Source organism: Misgurnus anguillicaudatus, chromosome 7, assembly GCF_027580225.2.
Source record: "Misgurnus anguillicaudatus chromosome 7, ASM2758022v2, whole genome shotgun sequence".
NCBI classification, from domain to species: domain Eukaryota; kingdom Metazoa; phylum Chordata; class Actinopteri; order Cypriniformes; family Cobitidae; genus Misgurnus; species Misgurnus anguillicaudatus.
Genome location: NC_073343.2, coordinates 38,840,445 through 38,862,269, shown reverse-complemented (window position 1 = coordinate 38,862,269; position 21,825 = coordinate 38,840,445). Strand labels below are relative to the sequence as shown.

The 21,825-nt window shown below is 36.0% G+C and overlaps 2 protein-coding genes and 2 non-coding genes across 10 annotated transcripts in view; 2 read left to right on the top strand and 2 right to left on the bottom strand.

Moving 5' to 3' along the window:
• Window positions 1-1,190: 1,190 nt before the first annotated feature.
• trnal-uaa (transfer RNA leucine (anticodon UAA)) lies at window positions 1,191-1,273 on the bottom strand. Its single transcript has one exon. It is a non-coding gene; the product is annotated as a tRNA-Leu (tRNA).
• A 330-nt stretch (window positions 1,274-1,603) lies between these two features.
• The window catches only part of LOC129418138 (utrophin), a 41,601-nt gene continuing 21,379 nt past the window's right edge, over window positions 1,604-21,825 (top strand). For 3 of the 7 annotated variants that reach the window (XM_073869941.1, XM_073869937.1, XM_073869943.1), the window contains exons 1-5: window positions 1,605-1,915; window positions 6,116-6,231; window positions 6,330-6,489; window positions 7,662-7,788; window positions 9,361-9,560. In XM_073869941.1, the coding sequence (XP_073726042.1) occupies window positions 1,781-1,915; window positions 6,116-6,231; window positions 6,330-6,489; window positions 7,662-7,788; window positions 9,361-9,560 (738 nt within the window). In that variant the 5' untranslated portion in view covers window positions 1,605-1,780. Of the gene's footprint in view, window positions 1,916-6,115; window positions 6,232-6,329; window positions 6,490-7,661; window positions 7,789-9,360; window positions 9,561-21,825 lie in introns of all 7 variants that reach the window. The other 4 variants (XR_012370641.1, XM_073869939.1, XM_073869938.1 and 1 more) reach the window with 3 other exon arrangements.
• Window positions 3,190-3,272, bottom strand: trnal-uaa (transfer RNA leucine (anticodon UAA)). Its single transcript has one exon. It is a non-coding gene; the product is annotated as a tRNA-Leu (tRNA).
• LOC141365202 (gap junction beta-3 protein-like) lies at window positions 19,720-20,847 on the top strand. The gene has a single exon (XM_073869160.1). It carries the CDS (start codon window positions 19,730-19,732, stop codon window positions 20,468-20,470), a length of 741 nt encoding a protein of 246 aa, XP_073725261.1. The 5' UTR covers window positions 19,720-19,729; the 3' UTR covers window positions 20,471-20,847.

Here is a 21,825-nt window from a genome sequence, read left to right as displayed (position 1 = left end):
GTTATTTAAATTATTTATTTTACTCCAAATTATTGTAATGGTCATAATGTGTTACCAGTTTACACCGCTAGATGTCAGTATTATGCTTTGTCTAAATCCAGATACTGCTGTCTGGTACTGGTTGAGTAACTGAAGTGAACTAATAAGTTATATATGAGTTCAGAATGAATTTATTTTATTTAGTATGACTAGATATGATAATATGATACGGTATTTATGAATATATAGACAAACATGTCATAGTTTAGGTTGTTTTCCACAATGAACACCTCTGGGTTCTTCTACCTGTAGATATTAGCAGATTTTTATAATTATGTCTTTCTGGAAAACAGTAAATACTAATGATTTCTAAACCATCCTTAATCTTTGCTTTCAGAAACCTGTTTACTTTTTAACTGATAGTAACAACTTGGCATGGGCCGCCCGGTATAAGATTCTGGTGGTATGATAACCTTTCGCAAAAATACCACGGTTTCACACTGTAAAAAAGTATACCGTAGATTTAAATTTATGCTTTTTACTTGCAAATTTTTTTTAAAGTTAAATGAACATTAAACATTTACAAGTCTTTGTCTTTACAGAGTAAAACTAAAAAAACAGCATCAAGCAAAACATTCTGGGAAACAAAATCTGAAGCAAAAATCAGAAAAAGGTTGATGATGATTTCTGGTTCTCAGAATGCTTTGCATAAGGCTGTTATTGTATAGTTTTATTCTTTAAAGATAGGGACTTGTTGATGTTTGAAATTTATTTGACTTTGAACAGGGTCTTGCCGGTGAATAGCATAAATGTTGATCTGCGGTGAATTGCCGGCAACCCAGCTGCAATATCATTGTAATTTCTACAGAATTTTTTTTACAGTGCACGGTGTTGCGGTGTTGCCATTGCAACACTAAAATGTGTTTCAAATCCCAGGTAAAAATAAAGCCTTTAAATTATGATATGCTTTCAAAAATGTATAATAGTCATAATGTATATTAAATGTAAACATCAAATCAATCAGATGATTTAATGAATTTTGTATAAACACAGGTTATACCTTGGAGACTGTATCACAGAACATTTTAGTGGTTTTGAAACCTTGGTATACCTTGAAACCGATAACTGGCCCATGCCTAGTAACAACATCTGTCAGAGAAGACACATTGTGTTTTATATAAAGTGCTTTCTATCTAAAACTCTCGTGTTTTTACCAGGAGTGGGGTTCGAACCCACGAGGATATACATCCATTGGATCTTAAGTCCAACGCCTTAACCACTCGGCCATCCTGGTACAATGCATTGCCAGTATACTTTTTCTCACTATCCACCTATACCTATACATCACCTTTTGTGATGCTAATGGAGCTCAACCACTGAACTACAGGAACAATATTCATGCTGTTCAATGTTGGACATACCAAATACAAAGAAATGCTGAGTTTAAGATTGCAGAACACACATTTTGACGTGTGGCATTACATATTTTAAACCCCACTTTATAAGGAACGTTATATACTGCATTACTGTGCACTTGCCCCAAAACTCTCTCTCTCTCTCTCTCTTTCTCTATCACTCACTCAGCTTCTCCCTCTCTCGCCCAGCATCATTTCATCCACACAAAGGGAATGTTGCAGAGAAGGGAACAGGTTGTTACAACGTAGCTCAACTTCTGCAATTCTCATCAGTCTGATCATTTACAATCTTTTAATTTACTGGACAGGATACAGAATTTGGATGCAAATTTGACATCTAGACGATGTGTTAACTGTGCAAACAGTAGGAGAAGCAAGCCGGTGGGATGAGAGTCTTAAACAAACCCAGCAACCTGAAGATCATGGCCATAGTGAGATCTTCACTCCAGAACGTCATGCTTTTACTGCAACACATCCAAAGAATGGCTGTCACATCACCACCATACCAGAAACTCTGCAAGGTAAAATACTTTTTTGTATCAAACAACTGTGTTGTCATTAGAAATTTCTTGCATGTGTCATTTAGCAGACACGGTTCTCCAAAGCAATTTACAAATGAGAAAGCATTTACTGTATCATTTTGTCTTAAACAGCCAACACACAAAGTTTGCGTGTACAACAAAGTAGTGTGAACAACATATAAGAGAGGTTTTTCAATAATATTGTTAAAGCCGAGGAGTTTGTTTAATCTATGAGGTCTTCAGTTGTTTTTATTTGTTGATAAAAGTATTTGCTCATAGTACAACATCTCTACCAGGCACACAAAAGGTTTAAACTCACAGACATTACAGGACATATCTGTGATGTTGTACATCCCTTGCTGATTTAAACAGGGTTTTTTTTTTTTGGTGGATAACACAATCATATTTCATTTGGCAGTCCTGGTCACTGTGAACTTCTAAATCCTTTTTAAATGTCAAATCGCTATGTTTACACTAGATATTGATTACATAAATGGTATCAGATCGGTCTGTGGTGGGTACATTTATGATCACAGTTTTTTGTTCTTACTTTTGCAATGCAAAAATGATTTAAATTAATTTGTATACTGTCAGAAAAAAGTCACAAAACTTATACCTTTTCTGTACCTTTATGGATATACAACACATTGAAATGTTGTACCTTTTGGGGTACAATAAGAACCTATTCTGTACCTTTAAGGACCAATTTTGTACCTGTTAAATGTTAGGAGTAGAAAACATTTACCTTTAAAGGTATACAACTGGTACAGTAACATACCCAAAAGGTACAATGTTGTATATGTTTAGTATACCTGTAAATGTATTCAAGGTGAAAAGGTACAGTTTTGTAGCTATATTTATGCACCTGGTAGATGCTTTTATCCAAAACAACATACTGGGCCTTCAAGCTGTATATTTCATCAGTAAATGTGGTTCCTGGGATTGAACCTGCAACATTTTGAATTGCTAACACAATGCCAAGACAAATGCAAAAAATATATAATTTATCATTTATTTAATCTATTTATCATTTAGCTGATGTTTTTGCTGTATGAGCACATCAAAAGAGTTCAGCCATGATTGTTGCCATGTCATTAGATCATTTGCATATCAATAGCATTAAATGTGTCGTTGCTTTAGGTGGCTATTTCAGAACCACTTTGTGTCTTCATTGTTAACCAATCACATCTATTCATCATTCTCATTGTGATGCTGAAGAGCCTTTTCTTCACAAACCTCATTAGCATCGTTGTTTCACTTAAAACACAGGTGAATACCAGGAGTGGGGTTCGAACCCACGAGGACATGTGTCCATTGGATCTTAAGTCCAACGCCTTAACCACTCGGCCATCCTGGTTACTGAGTTCAGCCACTGACCCTGAAGAGCAGCATGACATCTTTTGTGAAATATCAAAAAGTTTTTGTCCTTTGTTTTTGCTGTAGATGTGATGGTGAAGTGACTGTCAACCTATGTTTGTCATAATGAACTCTTTCCAGCTTGTATCTTCTCTTCAGGGAATTGTGGCAAGGTTGCGTTTGGCACAGCAGCTGTAAGTTGGTAATAACATAAATGCGTTAGCTTTTATGAATCGTTCTTGTCCTAAGTGTGCACATCTATGATTTCCAGACTAAAAGCAGGCAAACTTTACAGGGCTTTCTTAATGTGCCAAGATTTAAAAGTCCTCTGAGAGATTTTGCATGAGACATAAAACCCTGCGCGTATATTTTCACATGGGAATATTACATTTGAACGGTTACAAAGCAATTCCTGGGATAAAATGTAAGAACACAGATTGTTAATGCAAATCCTGCATTAAACATGAAGGGGCGGTTTCCCGGACAGGGATTAGACTAGTCCTAGACTAAAACTAATGTAAGAGCTGTCCAAACTCAAAACCACTTGCACTGACATATCTTAAAATACATCAGTGCCCTTTGTTTTGCCCCAAAATGCACATAAGTAATCTTTTTAGTAAGGCATGTTTGTTAAAACTAGTTATATTTCCCAATTAAACTCAGGTCTAGTCCTGGCTTAAGCTAATCCCTGTCCAGGAAACCACCCCGAAGTCTCTAAAAGGCTCTTAAAACTTTGAGAGTGACATTTTATAATTTCATTAAACTGGAATTCCTTAAAAATGTATGACAAGTAGCTTTAAATTTCTAATTTAAATCAATTGAAATGATCTTTAGTGAGATGTAGAAACTATAGCGTATTTTAAGCCTTATTAGGTTGTCCATTGCACTTAAGTGTTTAAGTTTAAACAACTTGAATTAGTAAGTCATTTCAACTTTTGACTAGTAGAAGTTGCTATAATTATTAAAATAAAGTTGTAATAACTTAAGCCCATTCGACTTTATTTTCATACCACCTCAGTGGTTAAGGCCGAGTGGTTAAGGCGTTGGACGAATGTCCTCGTGGGTTCAAACCCCACTCCTGGTAAAGTCTTCAGGCCTTTAGGTCCTGTTTTATGCTGTAAATGTTACACCAGAGGAAGTGAAAAAGCATATTGGGAATTGCTATTGAGATTAAAATATGGCGGGTTGCAATTCGTAAAACAGAGGAAATTCAATTGCACTGGATTTTGCTTTTCCATTTGAAATTTGGCATACATTGTACATTCACGCAAATGCAAATGGTTTACATTTGCATTTGAGTTATGTTAGTCTTAACATCTACACATGGAAAATGCTAATAAAATTTGCAATTTCGCATAATTGCTCAGTTACTAACAGGGGACAATGCAACCCTACTGAAAAATAAATTAAATGTAAAATTAATAAATGCAATACCATGCAAGATCTGCTGAAACAACAGAACGTGATTGATACCATAAGAAAAAAACTATATAGGGTGTTGCTTATGTAAATTTAAATGTTTTATGTTCCTCCTTATAAAAGAAAAGATTTGTGATCACTTTTATTGCAATTTTTACTCATAAGAAGTTTTGCATCGGTGCCAGCAATTACTTTTAATTTATATTAAAGCATTTTCTTGTATGAGTAATACAAAATGTTGTGTTTGTCCCTCCTTATGTTTCATCTGATGCATAATTGTACTGTTAAATAATTTGGTAAGTGCTTTCATGTGAAAATGTGAATTAAGTAGTCAATATAGACCCAAGAAAAACATAATATATTCATTAATTACGACTCTGTATAATTTAATTACATGTGCAAATTTGTTTGCACAGCATAAATATAATAATTTATGACAACAATTAAACAAATCGATATAGGTGGTTAGATATCTGGTCAACTTTTTCCTTCTAGATCACATTGTTTTTAATATGTTTGGCAGTAATGAAAACAGCTAATGTTATTTCTTCTTGCACTAAGTGCTGTCCACAGATAATGGGATTGGCACTTTAATGTGTACTGCATAATAAGACGTCTGTGCCGTCTGCTTGTGTTTGAGGCTGTTTCTGTGTGCCGTATAAAATCTTTCCCTACTTTAGACACTGCGCAGGAGATGAGCCTTTATGGTTGTAATCCCCACAGCTCCAAAGTAGAGAGGAGAGAGATGCATTTTTCCCTGACATAAACTAACAAGTCATATGACTGTGGAGGCTTTAAAAACCCTGCAACCATAAATGCAGGTTTTAAAGGCAGCACTTATTGATCAAAGTCAAGTCAGATTTTTACTTTTCTAAGTAGACAGGTCTTCTGTAATTCAAATATATGTGACCCTGCCTGTAAAACTGTCAGAAAAAATTGTCGCAATCTGTCACTGGGGCAGTAACTTTAAAAAAGTCCTAATATGTACCATACCAATATTTGCTTTTAGGTGGAAAGGTGTTCTTTATGAAAGAGTACCATGCCCAAGTGACAGCTATAGGGACCATTTTTGACAATTTTTTCTGACATAAAATTATAAAGTTAAAGAACATTCTGTGAAAATGTTGATATATTTAATATTGATAAGGTTAATCAATAAGTTAACTTGTGCTCGATGCTCACCAAAATCAGATTGAGACTTTAGCTTGGATTTCAGACAGGGTCATGTTTGATGTATTTTTTAAAGGACACATCGTGCATTAACTTACTTGTTTTTTATTTTGGTTAACTAAATGTTTTTATTATCTATGTACCTGTTTCAGTCTTCTGAGCTCTGAAAGCCTCCACAACAAAACATTTCTCGTGTGTGAGCATACTTTGCAAGAAAAGTTTCTTTATTTATTTGTTTAGTCCATCTCTTCTCAGGATATTCAGACAGAAGTTGACAGCGAGAGTAATCCTCCTAAAAGAGCCCTCGGGAGTCAGATATCAAAAGCAACGTCACAAGAGTTGGACCCTGTTGGCCACATAGTCTCCAGAAGGTACATTATAGTCTGTGTTGTTTATCCAGCAGTATTGACATGTAAATGCAGACGTTCATTGCACTTTCAGTATTGTTTTGAACTTGTGTTTAACTCAGAGAGTGTTTAGAGGAGGTCGATGCAGATAAATGGACTGAACTCATAACAGTCCTACAGGAGCTTTGGTTCTGGATAAAGCTGAAGGATGAAGAACTGACACAGCAGAGAGACGCTGGTGAAGATCGACATAAATTACTGAAGCAACAATATAACTGTATGGTCAGTCACACTATATGTTCATTTTCAAAACATTAAAAAACACTGAAAGGTTGTGTAAGTGTTACAGAGTATTGTTTGTGATGATGTTTAAACAGTTTTATTCATTTAAATTTAAAGGGGACATATCAGTCAGTGCTTCTAACAACCTAGAAAATGTGAAAAAGATCAACCCAGTAACTTAGTTTTGGTAAACCATTCTCTGCAAGCATGTGCAGTCACTGAAATTTGGTTCCCCTTGTGATGTCAGAAGGGGATAATGCCGCCCTTTAATCTGCACTATCCAACCACGCCACTGCCATTTAGTGCAGAGAAAAAGAGAGAGAGAAAATAATTGACAGCACAATTGAGTTTCAATTATGAACCACCATTATGGTGATCAGTGTTTGCATTTCATCAGCTCATTTGCATTTTAAAGGACACGCCCAAACAGCACATTTTTGCTTACACCTACAAAGTGGCAATTTTAACATGTTATAATAAATTATCTACATGTTATTCTGAATAAAACTTATGTATTCTGGGGACACCAAAGATTTATTTTACATCTTAAAAAAGTTTTGTGAAATGGCCTCTTTAATATGTTTAATATTACAGTTTCTTCCACACCTGCGCTACTTTGAAAACAAATTAAAAAATGATTCTTGAATTTTTTTCATATATATTGAATATACTTTGATATCACTTTCTTTATTAAAGAATAACTGGATTTTTAATTTACTGTATACGCAACACAGTTTGTTTCTGAAACAGCATTTAATAATATAAATTATAAATAATTAAATACATAATATAAATAATCTATATTATTACATTCAATGTGACATTTTACATGTTATTTTTTTAGATGATGCAGGTTTGTGATAAAAAGCTGACTTCAGTAGAGATCTTGCTCCTATAACTCAGTAGAGCATTGCATTACCAGGGTAAAGGTTATGGGTTTAAACCCAGATAATGCAATGTACGTCGCTTTTGATAAAAGTGTCTAAATGTAATGAATGCTTTATCATTGGAAACCACACACAGAATAAATCAGAAGTTTTGCTTCTCACATTGACCACACAAAATCTAGATGAATGGTTTTCATTTTCATTTTGTTGTTCATCACTCATCTTATGTTTTATATTGTTTTCTTATATTGAATTATCTCTTAATGTTGAATGTTTTTGACACAGGCCTTCAGCAGTGAACAACTGACTGGTTGCAGACAGAATGTAAACAGATCTCTGAATCAGATCTGTCTGTTTCTGGATGTTCAACCTACAACAACTGAAGTCCAGAGAAATACTGAATCAGATGCAGGTGAGATGTATGTGTTTGTCTTTTATCACCCAGCCATTTTTCTTGCATTGCTTATAGGAGATTTAAGCTCATCAACTTTGTCTCTATATGTGTTGCTCTTAAAATGTGTTAGTGAAAAACAAAAGAGACAGTTGTTGACATAAGGTATAACAATGCAAATGTAAAATTAATCAAATTAATTATTTGGTCTTGGAAGAATCTGATGAGAAGCGTTCGAGGATTTTGGCATCTCTGCAAATCTGAGTTTCAGAAATTAGGATCATTATGGACATGTGCGCAGAGGTCTGTTGCTATCTTAAAGAAAAAACTGAGACATTTTTATAAAATTGTTGTTCTTTTTTTCTGCATTTTATTCGTGGTGTATTAATAAGGCTTGATTTAAATAAAAGATCACTTACTCCTGGTGTATCATATCATTGCAATAGATTCCACTAGCAGTCATATATTCTGTTATCTTTCTGATGTAAATGGTGTCTTTCTGATGTAAATCTTGCACTGAACCACAAATTTTATTGCACCTTTTATTTCTGGAGGTCACAGTTTTGGTGTACAGTATCAGTGCTGGTTGATTTATGTCTCTGTAGCGGCTCAGTAGAGACAATAAACCTTACAGGACACAAATTGAAACGTTAAAAAATGTTTGAAAGGGGAGAATATAAATCTGTGCTGGATTTATAACAGCTGATTCAAAGGATTACATTCTTGTGTAAAGAAATAACTTTGGTAAGGGCCAGCCCACAGTATCATGTATATGGTTTATCTTCATATCTAAAATATTTCATTAAAAAATGTTATATTGTAAATGTAAGTATCTGAAATCAGTTAATTTTAACAGATTTATGAGACTGGTTTTTCATTTCTGATATTTGAATCCTGCTTTAAAATTGTTTAAAACATATAATTTATATAATTTATTAAAATATTAATAAAAGAATATTATTTAAATATAAATTTGCTTAGTTCACGTCGCATGTTTACTATTTATTTTCTTTTATTTATTTATTTATTTATTTTTCTAATGTTTGTGCCTTGCTTATTTTTATTTTTTACTGTATAACAAGTATGCATGCCATGTATAAATGTACATTTGTTCATAATAAAATAAACATCACGTGTTTCTTTTAATTGCTTTAGTGATGGGGTGGGTTTTAGGAAAACGGACCTATCAGACTGCAGCCTCTCCATCCTATCGACCAATCAGAAGAATCGGATAATGATTATCGGAGAGTTAGGAATTGTTTTTTTTACGTTTTCCGAATAAATATTAAGTTAATTTCTCAAATGGGCCGCGAACGATTAACTAGTGTACTTGCATCATATGTACTATATTATGTTTTTTTGTAGTATAATTACTTTTAAATATATCGTTGTTTGTTTGGCGGTTAGCGCGCATGCTCCGTGAGCAGCCGCGCTCGTATCTGAAGTCTAGAAACGCGAGTCAGTCCCGCCCTTTTCTCCTCATCGGTAACTTGTGTCCCTGTCCTAAAAATAAGCAGAATATCCAGCAATCAAACAAAGCCAGGTTATCTTTTAAAAATACAATTTCTGAAAGCAGTTTTTACCCGTTATCAGATGCAGAGCAGGAAGGGAAGGTTGAGCAGAATTTGGAGCGGTTCAGCTGGCAACATGAGGTTGACTGGGCACTGGAAAAACTTCAAGACCTTCAAAATGCCATGGACCAAATGGACCTGGGCCTGTCTGAGGTGAAGGAGATTTGGCACTCGGAGAGTCATGCAGCGGTCGACTGTGATCATGAGAAGGTCGAGGAGATGGTGGGTAAAGTGATTTGAGCTTTGAAGTGTTTGACAATTTTATGTTTTAAAATGACTGTAAAAAGGCTTGTTTTTCTATGCAAGGTTTAGGAAATACTAAACATTAATTTTTCTTCTACTGTACATGAAGTTCAGATGCTTGATTTCACTTAATTAACTCTAGATTAGTGCTTTAGTGTGAACGTTGTTAAAACAATTATTTGGTGGTCATTGTCATGAATCCCAAGATGTTACAGGCCATAACGATATCATATTTTTATTTATATAATATTATTTATTTTTTATTATATAATTCATTGCATCAAATATAGGTGCATCTCAGAAAGGTATAACGTTATAGACCGTTTCATCAGGCGCAGGTGGTGTGACGCGATTAGCGTCTGGTCCGAACTTTACTTCCTGTTTCTGTTATGTCAGCTTTAATGGTCTGACTAGTTGCTGAAACTGAACTCTTAAACAAATACCTCGTCGAAAATAACAAATGTTTTGGGTTCCTATGTAATAAATCTACGTGTTGTTTATTTTGCTTGTTATATAATTAACTACTTTAAAAGGACTTTGTTGTTGTTTATTTTTTCGGAGTTTACCGGAAGTTACATGTTGACCACGAAAGCCGCGTGTTAATGTTGTTACTGCTGAAACCGCCTATAGATCCAACATCATGAATGATGCTATACTCAAATACGTGTTCGCATGTGAGAGTTATAACCTTTTAGATGGTTTCATTGGCCTCACGTGCATTAAGTTAACTTCCGGTCTATTTTTGTTTTGCTCTGGCTAGTGGCTAAACTGACCTCTGGAACAAATACCTTGTCAAAATTAAAATGTTTCGGTGTCCTAAAAACGAGGGGGGAGCAAGCACTATTTTTGAATAATTCAACGGCCCGTCGTGTGCGGTTTACAGAAAACACCCATGGAACATTTCTCAGCCAATCATAATAAAGCATTCAACAGGCCCGTGGTATAAACTAAGTTATTTTACCTAATTATTTGCTTGTCATCAGAGATAATCTATTTTAGAGTAGAGGTCTTCTTGGTTCCAAAAAATGTTCCCGACCTGAAATGACCTAAATCACTTTTTACCCGAACCTGACTTGCATAAATAAAGTAAGAGCGGACCCGAGACAAATCTGAGAAAATTAGACATGAGTCCGACCCTACCAAGTGGCAATTATTTTTAACCTGACTGGACCCGAAGTGTGTGCAGTCTGCAGCCCTGCATGCACCAATCAGACAGAAAGATTGGTTGCCTCGCAACCATTTTGGCTCACTGCTCCAATTATTAGGGCCCGAGCACACCGGGGTGTGAGGACCCTATTGTTCTTCAAGGAGTTTTTTTTTTCTCCAACTTCAGCTGGACTTTAGAGGGCCTAAACATACTCGAAAACTCATGAAATTTTGCACAGATGTCAAGAGTGATGAAAATTTACATGTGGTGTAGGCTTTGGAATTAGGCGTGGGAAAATAGCTCTATAGCGCCACCTACAAATATTCAACGAAGCAGCCCTCGGACTGTGTTTGACGTACAATTACGGTACACTTCTGTAGCATGACAAGGCCTGCAAAAAAGTCTCTTGGAGCGAAGCCGTAAACCAAACAGGAAGTCAGCTATTCTGAGTTATTTTTGTGATTTGGGCGAAGTTTTTGTCATTTCAAGCCGTCATACTTTAACAGACTCCTCGTACAGTTTTCCTCGGATCATCTTCATATTTGGTGAGTGTCATCTTAAGGCCTTTGTGATGCTGAATTGCGAAGGATTTGACTCTACGTAAAAATTTGTGTCGGTTCTGGCCCAACAAATTTGATGTTTTCCCATGAAACAGGAAGTTGCTGGAACTCATGCATACAATGTCTGATCTGTCCCAAATTTCACATGATTGCTAAGAGTCCTGACCTGAACACATCTACATAACAATTTTCATTTATAGTCACAGCGCCACCAGCTGGCAACCTGAAGGGACATGTTTTAGCGCCACTTTCAAATATTCAATGAAGCAGCCCTTGGACTGTGTTTAATGTACATGTACGAATTTCGGTATGCTCATGTATTATTACAAGTCCTACAAAAAAGTATCTTGGACCAACGCCCTAAACCAAACAGGAAGTCAGCTATTTTGAATTATTTTTCAAATTTTGGCTCAGTTTTTCTCATTTCCAGCAGTCATACTATAACTAACTCCTCCTACAGTTTTCGTCGGATCATCATCATATTTGGCGAGTCTCATCTTAAGGCCTTTTTGATGCTAAATTGCGAAGGATTTGATTCCATGTTAAAATTTGTGTCTGTTTCGGCCAGCCAAAGTTTGATGTTTCGCTATGAAACAGGTTGCTGGAACTCAGGCATACAGTAGCTAAGTTTCCATCCATTCTGAATAAGATGGTTATTTGGGAATAACGAAATTAAGATAAAGGTTCCGTGGTATTTGCTTCGGCACTTTCTTTACATTAATGCCAACAGTAGTCTATCCTCTGTCTAAATTATGTATTTAAGACTAAGTAATATTTAGTTATACATTAAAAAACCTTTACTCACCAAGTTTAGGCATTTTTGTTGAAGAAATTATTAAATCCACTGTAAATGGCTTCAGCGTGGTCCTGCGCTTACTGATAGGGCATTCAGCAGCATTGAACTTGACCGCTCATTTACCGTGCAAAGGCGGAGCACGAGCCCGTGTAAAATGTTAGAAATGAAGCCCGAATCCAACCGAACCCGTTGGGTTCGGGCAAAGATCTTCAGCTCTAAAATAGCCGTTATTTTGGTAAATTAAATTTAAAATGAATCTCGTCTCGTCGTTTGTCCACTTACATCTGACTTTGATGACACACGCCATGTGTGCCACCAGAGCGGAAATGACCTAAAACTTTTTCTTCTTTGTTTGGTGTGTGTGTTGCAACCATAAAAGGACTTAAACCTTAATCGCAAATCATTATTTATTCGGCAAATAACGTTTCCATCAGCGTTTATCGCATAAGCCGTATATCGATCAAGATAAAATCCGATGAGATCGAACGTATTTCTTTTGAGTCGATATTCATGAAATTCAATTGAATTTTACTGTTTCCATAACGCATTTTTCATTCGATATCACTTAATTTGGATAAAAACATGTGGATGGAAACATGGCTAGTGTCCGATCTGTCCCAAACTTCACATGATTGCTAAGAGTCCTGGACTGAACACATCTACATGTCAATAGTCACTTATGGTTATAGCGCCACCAGCTGGCAACAGGAAGTGACATGTTTACAATGATTATGCAATGTCTGATCTGTCCCAAACTTCACATGATTAATAAGAGTCCTGGACTGAACACATCTACATGTCAATAGTCACTTATGGTTATAGCGCCACCAGCTGGTAACAGGAAGTAACATGTTTACAATGATTATGCAATGTCGGATTTGTCCCAAACTTCACATGATTGATAAGAGACCTGAACTGAACACATCTTCATGTCAATAGTCACTTATAGTCATAGCGCCACCAGCTGGCAACAGGAAGTGACATGTTTACAATGATTATGCAATGTCTGATCAGTCACAAACTCCACATGATTCATAAGAGTCCTGGACTGAACACATCTACACGCCAATAGTCACTTATAGTTATAGCGCTGCCAGCTGGCAACAGGAAGTGACATGTTTACAATGATTATGCAAAGTCGGATTTGTCCCAAACTTCACATGATTGATAAGAGTCCTGAACTGAACACATCTTCATGTCAATAGTCACTTATAGTCATAGCGCCACCAGCTGCCAACAGGAAGTGACATGTTTACAATGATTATGCAATGTCTGATCAGTCACAAACTCCACATGATTCATAAGAGTCCTGGACTGAACACATCTACATGTCAATAGTCACTTATAGTTATAGCGCTGCCAGCTGGCAACAGGAAGTGACATGTTTACAATGATTATGCAATGTCGGATTTGTCCCAAACTTCACATGATTGATAAGAGTCCTGAACTGAACACATCTTCATGTCAATAGTCACTTATAGTCATAGCGCCACCAGCTGCCAACAAGAAGTAACATGTTTTACAATGATTATTCAAAGTCAGTTCTGCCCTACATTTTACATGATCAATAAGAGTCCTGGACTGAACACATCTACGTGCCAATAGTCACTTATGGCCATAGCGCCACCTGCTGCCAACACGAAGTAACATGTTTTACACTGATTATTCAAAGTCAGTTCTGCCATACATTTTACATGATCAATAAGAGTCCTATACTGAACACATCTACGTGCCAATATTTACATGTAGTCACTCATACCCACACACTCACTCACACACACTCGCTCACTCGCTCACTCTCTCTCTCTCTCTCTCTCTCTCATGCTATCTTACACGAAGCTACCTCGCTGTCATTTGTAATTAGCAACAGGAAATGTGGCACATTATACTACACTTTTAAATGGTTCACCAATGTTTACATGCTTAAATGCCTATTTACTACTGTTCCCTTTAATTCTTATGCTACGGCGTGGCGGTGTCATGTGTGCGAGGGCCCTTCCATCACTGCTTGCAGTTTTAATAATATATGTATTTTATACCTTTTAATATGAGTATTTCATATAGGTTTAAAACATATATCTCATATATCAAGAGTATCCATATATTTGATATTCATATATGTATTTATATACCTACATTTTAATATGAGTATTTCATATAGGTTTAAAACAAACACATTCATATATCCAGAGGATCTATATATGTGATATTAATATATTGCATATATATGTAGCATATATGCCAAGATCGGTTTTGATATAGGGACATATATGTCATATATTACATTTCCGTATGGGTTGAACCACATGAATACACCCGTCTGCTTTACAGTCACTTTTGCGCCGCGATAATTTGATTTCATATGATGATCGGATCGCGCAGTGCCGCATGAAGTCAAATGCACCAAATAGCCGACTGTATATGAGGTTAAACCCGTCAAAGTAGCAAGTGGAGCATGCGAATGGTGAGTGATTCAGATGTCAATTTATGAATGAAAATGTCAAAGGTTTGTCACACACTGTTAAGTATCCTCACGCTTTTTTAAATCGGTATACGGAAATCCTTGACCATTCGTATACTGCGTATGTCGGCGTATCACGTTAGCTTACAAATAAACAAGAAAAAACAGAGTCACAAGACCATAGCCTACTCTAGTAATATTTTTCATACTGAGCGCTTCATTTTCGCGTTGCTCTTTCTCGTTATATGTAAAGCTCATTCATGACTCCCATTTCGCGTATTCGCCATTATACTAGCATCTATGGGTTTCAAAAGCAGTAAACTCAGCGTGTCATATTCAGCACCAAGATGACTGACATATATATATATATATATATATATATATATATATTAACGAATTAAATGCAGCACCAAACAATTCCGCACCAACCAACAGGCTGTAGAATAAAAAATGAAAACGACTGAACAAATCAAACTAGCGGAAGCAAGCACGGAGGCCCCTATTGGCCGGGGCCCTTGGGCTCAAGCCCAATCAAGCCCAATGGTAAGTCCGGCCATGCCTGTCAGTGAAACCGCCCCTTTATGATTTAATTACATTTGATTCTTTTTTCATCAACTTACGAATTCCTTGCAATTCCTTCTTGAACCCAAGTTTGGGAAACTCTGCCTAATGAAGACCTTTCTCATGGACTGTAAAAAAAATCAGTAGAAATTACAGTGTTATTGCAACTGGGTTGCAGGTAACTTACCGTAGATTTAAATGTATGTTATTTACTGGCAAGAGTTTGTTCAAAGTTAAATAAATTTTAAATATTAATAAGTCTTTATCTTTACGGAATAAAACTATACAATAACAGCCTCATACAAAGCTTTCTGGGAACCAGAAATCATCATCAACCTTTTTCTGTTTTTTGCTTCAGATTTTGTTTCCCAGAATGTTTTGCTTGATGCTGTTTTTTTAGTTTTACTCTGTAAAGACAAAGACTTGTAAATGTTTAATGTTCATTTAACTTTGAACAAAATATTGCCAATAAATAACATAAATTTAAATCTTACAGTGTGTTATAGAGAGCAAGTAAGTGATAGGAGTCCAATCCAATCTAAAGAGACATGCAATATGTCATATTTGTGACAATGCTTACAAATACATGTTCTGCATATGATATATGTATGTATAGATAAACACAAAACTGCTTTATATCTGCATACAAAATTTCACAGAGGATAAAGAGACAGTCTGACAGCCAGAGCTTGTAAACAAATGCCTTTTGACAGCACGGAGGTAAGAGTTGCATCCAATTACGCCCTGAGAGCTTCACAGAAGCAACATGACAAATATTTGTAAATATTTAGCCACTGCACACATGCACTGTCTTTGTATATGGCATATAAAAAAAATAAAGCATTTTCCACTGCACTGTAAGAAACACTGTGGTCATGTCTTTTGTGAGGAAGTATTTAAAATAGATACCCTACAAAATTATTTTTATGTTCCTTTCACTTTATTGTCTCTTTTCTATCTGTTTCTCTTTTCTCTTTCTATGTCCATTTCTTTTATGCCCATGATATTGAGTGTGCTCCTTGTCAAACACATTGACAATAGTGATCCACCTTTTGATGGAATGTTGTTTTAGTCATACTGTGTCTATTTCTAAATATAAGTCTACTAGGTGTCATTGGGGCGGTTTCCCGGACAGGGATTAGACTAGTCCTAGACTAAAACATTTTTAAGAGCTGTCCAAACTGAAAACAACTTGCACTGACATATCTTAAAATACATCAGGCCCCTTTGTTTTGCCTCACAATGCACACAGGTAATGTTTTTAGTAAGGCATGTTTGTTAAAACTAGTTATGTTTCCTAATTAAACTAAGGCCTAGTCCTGGATTAAGCTAATCCCTGTCCGGGAAACCACCCCATAAAGATATACTTTCACTTTGACTCCTTTATTTTCTACTGCTTTGATTTTTTTCAGTTATTGCTACAGTATATAGCTTTTATGTCAAACTGTGTTTGCAATTTTCTTATTCCATATATGACCATGTAAAAGAGAATGAGAAACCAAAAGGCAAACCAATATTTGTACTGATTTTTTTATTGATTAATTTCTGTAATAAAATACTCTCTTCTTTTAGTTAAACTGAATGTTTTTTTTTTTCTTATGAAGGACTCAATTGAGCAGGGACAATGTGGCTACAAACATATAGGCCTAACTGAAACATTTTATCTCAATTTGCTTTTAAAACAAGATTGATAAAACTTTATAATGATATTAAATAAACAATTTTAAAAATAAAACCTTTAAATTTGAGGATAATTAGAGAAAAAAATATGATTCAAATAGATCTGAGCACACTTTCATTTCTTTTGATTTAAAGGTTCTGTTTTTACGCCCAGTAGCTTATAGATCTGCTAGGACACGGCCCTTCCACCAATCAAATCAGTCTGGATTAAAAAACCAAAACAAAAACAGCTTTTCTGTTTGATTAGTTTCAACTGAAGTCTTTATACAGTACCATTCAGGAAACTGTAAGGTAAGTGGACTTATGATTTTATTTGCTCTGACTAAAGAGGCTGACTTGCAGATATTGTAAAAAATATTATTTTGACCTTTCATCGTGTAGTTTGTAAAGGTAACATTTCTGTTTGCCATCAGGTAACTTTTTTAAAGTTAATGCTTGTGATTTGTTGGCCACGGCCGGCCGGGAAACACATACAGTAAGTGGAGCTAACACTTTTAGTAAGTAATTTTATTCTGCTATACAGTATGTGTTAAATGTAAATTAAATGTATATACTGTACACACTGAACACCGTTTTACATCAACAAGCACTGTTAAGAGAAAATAAAAACTTAAGTTTTTAATTTAAGGCTCTGGGAAACTGAGGGAGTTATTGTTTCCTGTAACAAGGTTTCACGTCAAAACAGCAACATGAAATCCTATATGTAAATTTTAATGTCTAATTTCATGTCATTTAGTTTGGGTTGAGGTTGTTTTGAACATAACACACACATTCAATGGTAGATGCACTAGAAATGCTAATTGCAAACCTATTAAGGGAACAATGAAGAATAATAAAATAAAGCAACACTAAAGGAATATGTTATGTGACGGAAAACCACTCATGCCTTTGGCAACCTTTCCATTGATTTTCTTGATGTGGCATCCTTGGGTGCCATTACAAAATTAGTGGTCTTTAATATAAAGAATGAAAAGAGGCGGTCTTTGAATAAACAGTATTTAAATTTTGTTATAAGCTAATGACAAACGTAATCCTTAAAAAGCTAAACATCAGTTTCCATGCAGTCTTATGGAAAACTATTAAATAAACTATTCTTTATTATGAGTAATAAAGAAACCAAAAGTATTTTGTGTTTGTTTAAAGCATGGAATTTTGGAATTCTTTAGAAGCTATAGGTGCCATTCCTTTGTACTGTTGTGAAATGGCAGAATGATTATCACATAGGTTTATTACTTAAATGCCCATAATGTTTTTACAATATTAATATTTAACCCTTGATACATATGTCAGGGTCTTTATAGACCTCTTTTAGGCTGATATAATATAACAGTGTTTGAATTGAAGGGGGTCTGGGGGTTCCCGGACCTCCTATAAGCCTTAAAGGACGCCCCATAATGCAAAAAATATATAAATTAGGGGGTTCCCCTTGTTTTTATTAAAATTAAAATACTACATTCATTTTAAATTCTCATGTTTCCCACCCCCAGTTTTGATGATCTAAAAATTATTCGATCTATGACTCAAAAAACGCAATGTAATCCATTTAACCACTACTATATAGTAAAATTATGTAATTTAAGAATGAGGTCCACCCTTTTTCACCCCTATTCTGTGTAAAATTTCTGGCCTTGCCAGTGTTTCACACTAATTTGAGGGGTAAACATTTTTTTGAGTTAAAGGCGCAAAAGAGGATGTTTCCGCCGACTGAGAATCCAAAGACCGTTACTGAGTTTTTTAAATAAGCGCATGCGCAAGAACAGCCTCCCTCCTTCACAGCTCATTTCTAGGAAACGCCTTCCATAACTCGTGCACTAGTATTTGAACACGAGTGTTTGTTTACCACTGACATATGCTGTGTCGCGTCAGTGGATTCATTATGTGAAATGATATGATAATAAACACATAAGACGTAAAGTTAGATCAGTCGACGCTACTCCCATTTCAACTAGCATGTAGCAGACTGGTCACTTACAACTACAGTACAAGAACAACGTCGATATACCGGAATAACAATACAACAATAATTATTCCACAAAGAAAGAATAATCACTGTTACCTGTCGAGGAGAATTTTTGCGACCTGCGCGTCTGTCTTGACACCTCTCTGTTCCTTCATTGCTCTCCAGTGTTGAAATGTTTCTCCAATAACGGCTCTGGTTTGTTTACATTATTCTGACAATTTTCTCCTCTTTTCAGCGACTTAAAAACTCTTTCTTTTGCGTCCTCCTTCGGGTTTCTTCTCTTCCATGGTGCAGATTCGAGGAGGAAAGCAGGAGCGAAAATGAAAATGAACCGAAACTTAAGACGGAGTTTCATGCGCTATGCACATGCGTCACTCGTATAACGTTACTGGAGCGCGCACGTCTCTCGCAAGAAACGTAATGGCAGTGATTGACAAGCCAGAGGGCCAATGACGATTGCGATGATTGCATCAACGATTGGCTGATGTTTATAAGGCCCTACCTTATGCACAGATGACATATATTAATTTTATTACTTTCAGTGCGCCTAATAAATAATCTTTTATCATTTAGTAAAGACAGTTTCAGGTAATATTGCAAAAATGTATTAAACAAACATCCTCTTTTCCACCTTTAAGGGTAATCTGGGGTTTCTTTGATTAAAACCAGCATCAGATGATTGTTGATCAAGGACAATCACATCTTACTTTGTAAAATCACAGCGACCCTATAATGAGGGGGTGGAGCTTGGCCAAGGGGTGGAGCTTAGCTAGGGGACCCCATAAGCTTTGACATAATTCGAACACTGTATAATAATGATTGGTGAAGCATTTATGGATTTAAGGGTTAAAGAGAATGTCACATGTCACCCCCCCCCCCCAAAAAGTAAACTGATTAAATAGATTCAATATTTACAGTCAATATTGTACATGTTTACTTTTTAGGACTAGAACTCTGGAACTCCCATATTACTCGTAGCAGAGATGGACTGGATGTACCTTCAGGACCTGTTGAGTGGAGTTAACAAATACTCTACCATGTTTGGTCGTCTCTGGCTATCAGTGGTCTTCACATTCAGAGTCATGGTGTTTGTGGTGGCCGTTCAGTCAGTGTGGGGCGATGAAACCAAAGACTTTGTCTGCGACACGGCCCAGGAGGACTGTACCAATGTCTGCTTTGACGAATATTTCCCAATCTCCCATATCCGCCTATGGTCTCTTCAATTGATTTTCAGCACTTGTCCATCTCTAATGGTCTTAGCTCATGTCAAGTACCGTGAAATGAGGGCTCAGCGATATACTACACGCCACAAAGATGGACAACTGTACGCAAACCCAGGGAAGAAGCGTGGAGGACTGTGGTATACCTACATACTCAGTCTGGTGTTCAAAGCAGGCTTTGATTCAGGCTTCCTCTACATTTTTTACTTAATTTATGGTTTTGATATGCCAAGGATGTTCAAATGCAGTCAGGAACCTTGTCCAAGTATAGTCAATTGCTACATAACCCGTCCTACAGAAAAGAAAATCTTCATTCTTTTTATGGTTGTCTCCTCTGCTGTGTGCATCTTCATGTGTATTTGTGAGATTATCTACCTGATTGTCAACAAAGTTTACAAGTGCTTGCTCAGACAGCATCAAATGAGCAAGGCCAAATATTCCAAAACATCATATAGGAGGATAGACCCAAAAGCCTCATCCACACAAAACCTTAACATTAATTAGGCAAAGGCTTCTGCACAGGCAAAGACATTAGAACAGGCCTAAATATGGTACCAAACATGAAAAACATTTAAGACCATCAGCAATAAAGGAAAGTTTTTTTAGACTTATTTCTGTAAATAATAAAAATACTGACACATTTTTAACAAATAATACGATCTTAAATATGTTTATGTCAGACACTCTGTGGGAAATGTACGTACAGGGAAGTCATCTAGTGTAGAGAAAATATAGCCCCTTGGAGAACAACGATGTTGGAGCAGACATCAGTAAACATCCTGTCATGGCTGAATAAATGACTGTGTTTACACTCAGACTGTACAAGAACATACTATTCAAACATGGACAGAGCTACCATTGAAAAAGTGTTATATTATACTCTCTATCATCTATTTGATGTATATGATGTGCACAATGTATAACCTATATGTTCTTATGTTTGCACTATATAAATAATGTTTACATTATGACAAATAAAAATGGTTTATCCTAAAAATATTAATGTGTATTAAAATGTATTTAAATATTTGTAAAAAGAAATAGAAATAACATTTAATACTAATTAAAATCCCATCTCATACACTCTTAAGAAAAATGGTTCTATATAGTACTAAATAAGGGTTCTTCAGCTCGTAACAATAGCAGCACCCTTTTTTAGATGGTTCTATATAGAATTTATAATTTAAAAATGTATATAAAAAATTATTATTAGGGCCCGAGCACTGAGGAGTAGGCCAGAATGGCCTGCACCGAAAGGTGCGAAGCCCTATTGTTTTTGCTCGGATTATTTTTAGGGCCCGAGCACCGAGGAGCAGGCCAGAATGGCCTACACCGTAGGTGCAAAGCTCTATTGTTTTTGCTCAGTTTCTTCTGCTTTTTCTTCTCCGAAATGAATCGCATTTTTGAGGGCCTAAACATGCTCGAAAACTCATGAAACTTTGCACACGCGTCAGATGTGACGAAAATTTACATGTGGTATAGGCGTCAGAAGTGGGCGTGTAGAAATGGCTCTATAGCGCCACCTGCAAAATTTCAAAAGAACAACCCTCCCGCTACGAAAAACGTACAGATACAAAATTTGGTAGGGTCATCTATCACCTCAAGACCTACAAAAAAGTCCCTTGGATCCAAGCTCTGAAACCCACAGGAAGTTGGCCATTTTTAATTTTTGCTGTGATTTCTGTGCATATTTTGGCATTTCCAGGCTTCGTACTTTAACGAACTTCTCCTAGAGATTTAATCCGATCATCATCATATTTGGTCAGTATCATCTTAAGGCCTTTGGGATGTTAAATTGCGGAGCTTTTGACTTTTCGTTGGAGGGTGTGTCCATGGCGGCCCCGACAAATTTCTGCTTT

Excerpts from the sequence above, each read along its gene's own strand:
- LOC141365202 (XM_073869160.1), top strand. The coding sequence starts at position 19,730 with ATGGACTGGATGTACCTTCAGGACCTGTTGAGTGGAGTTAACAAATAC.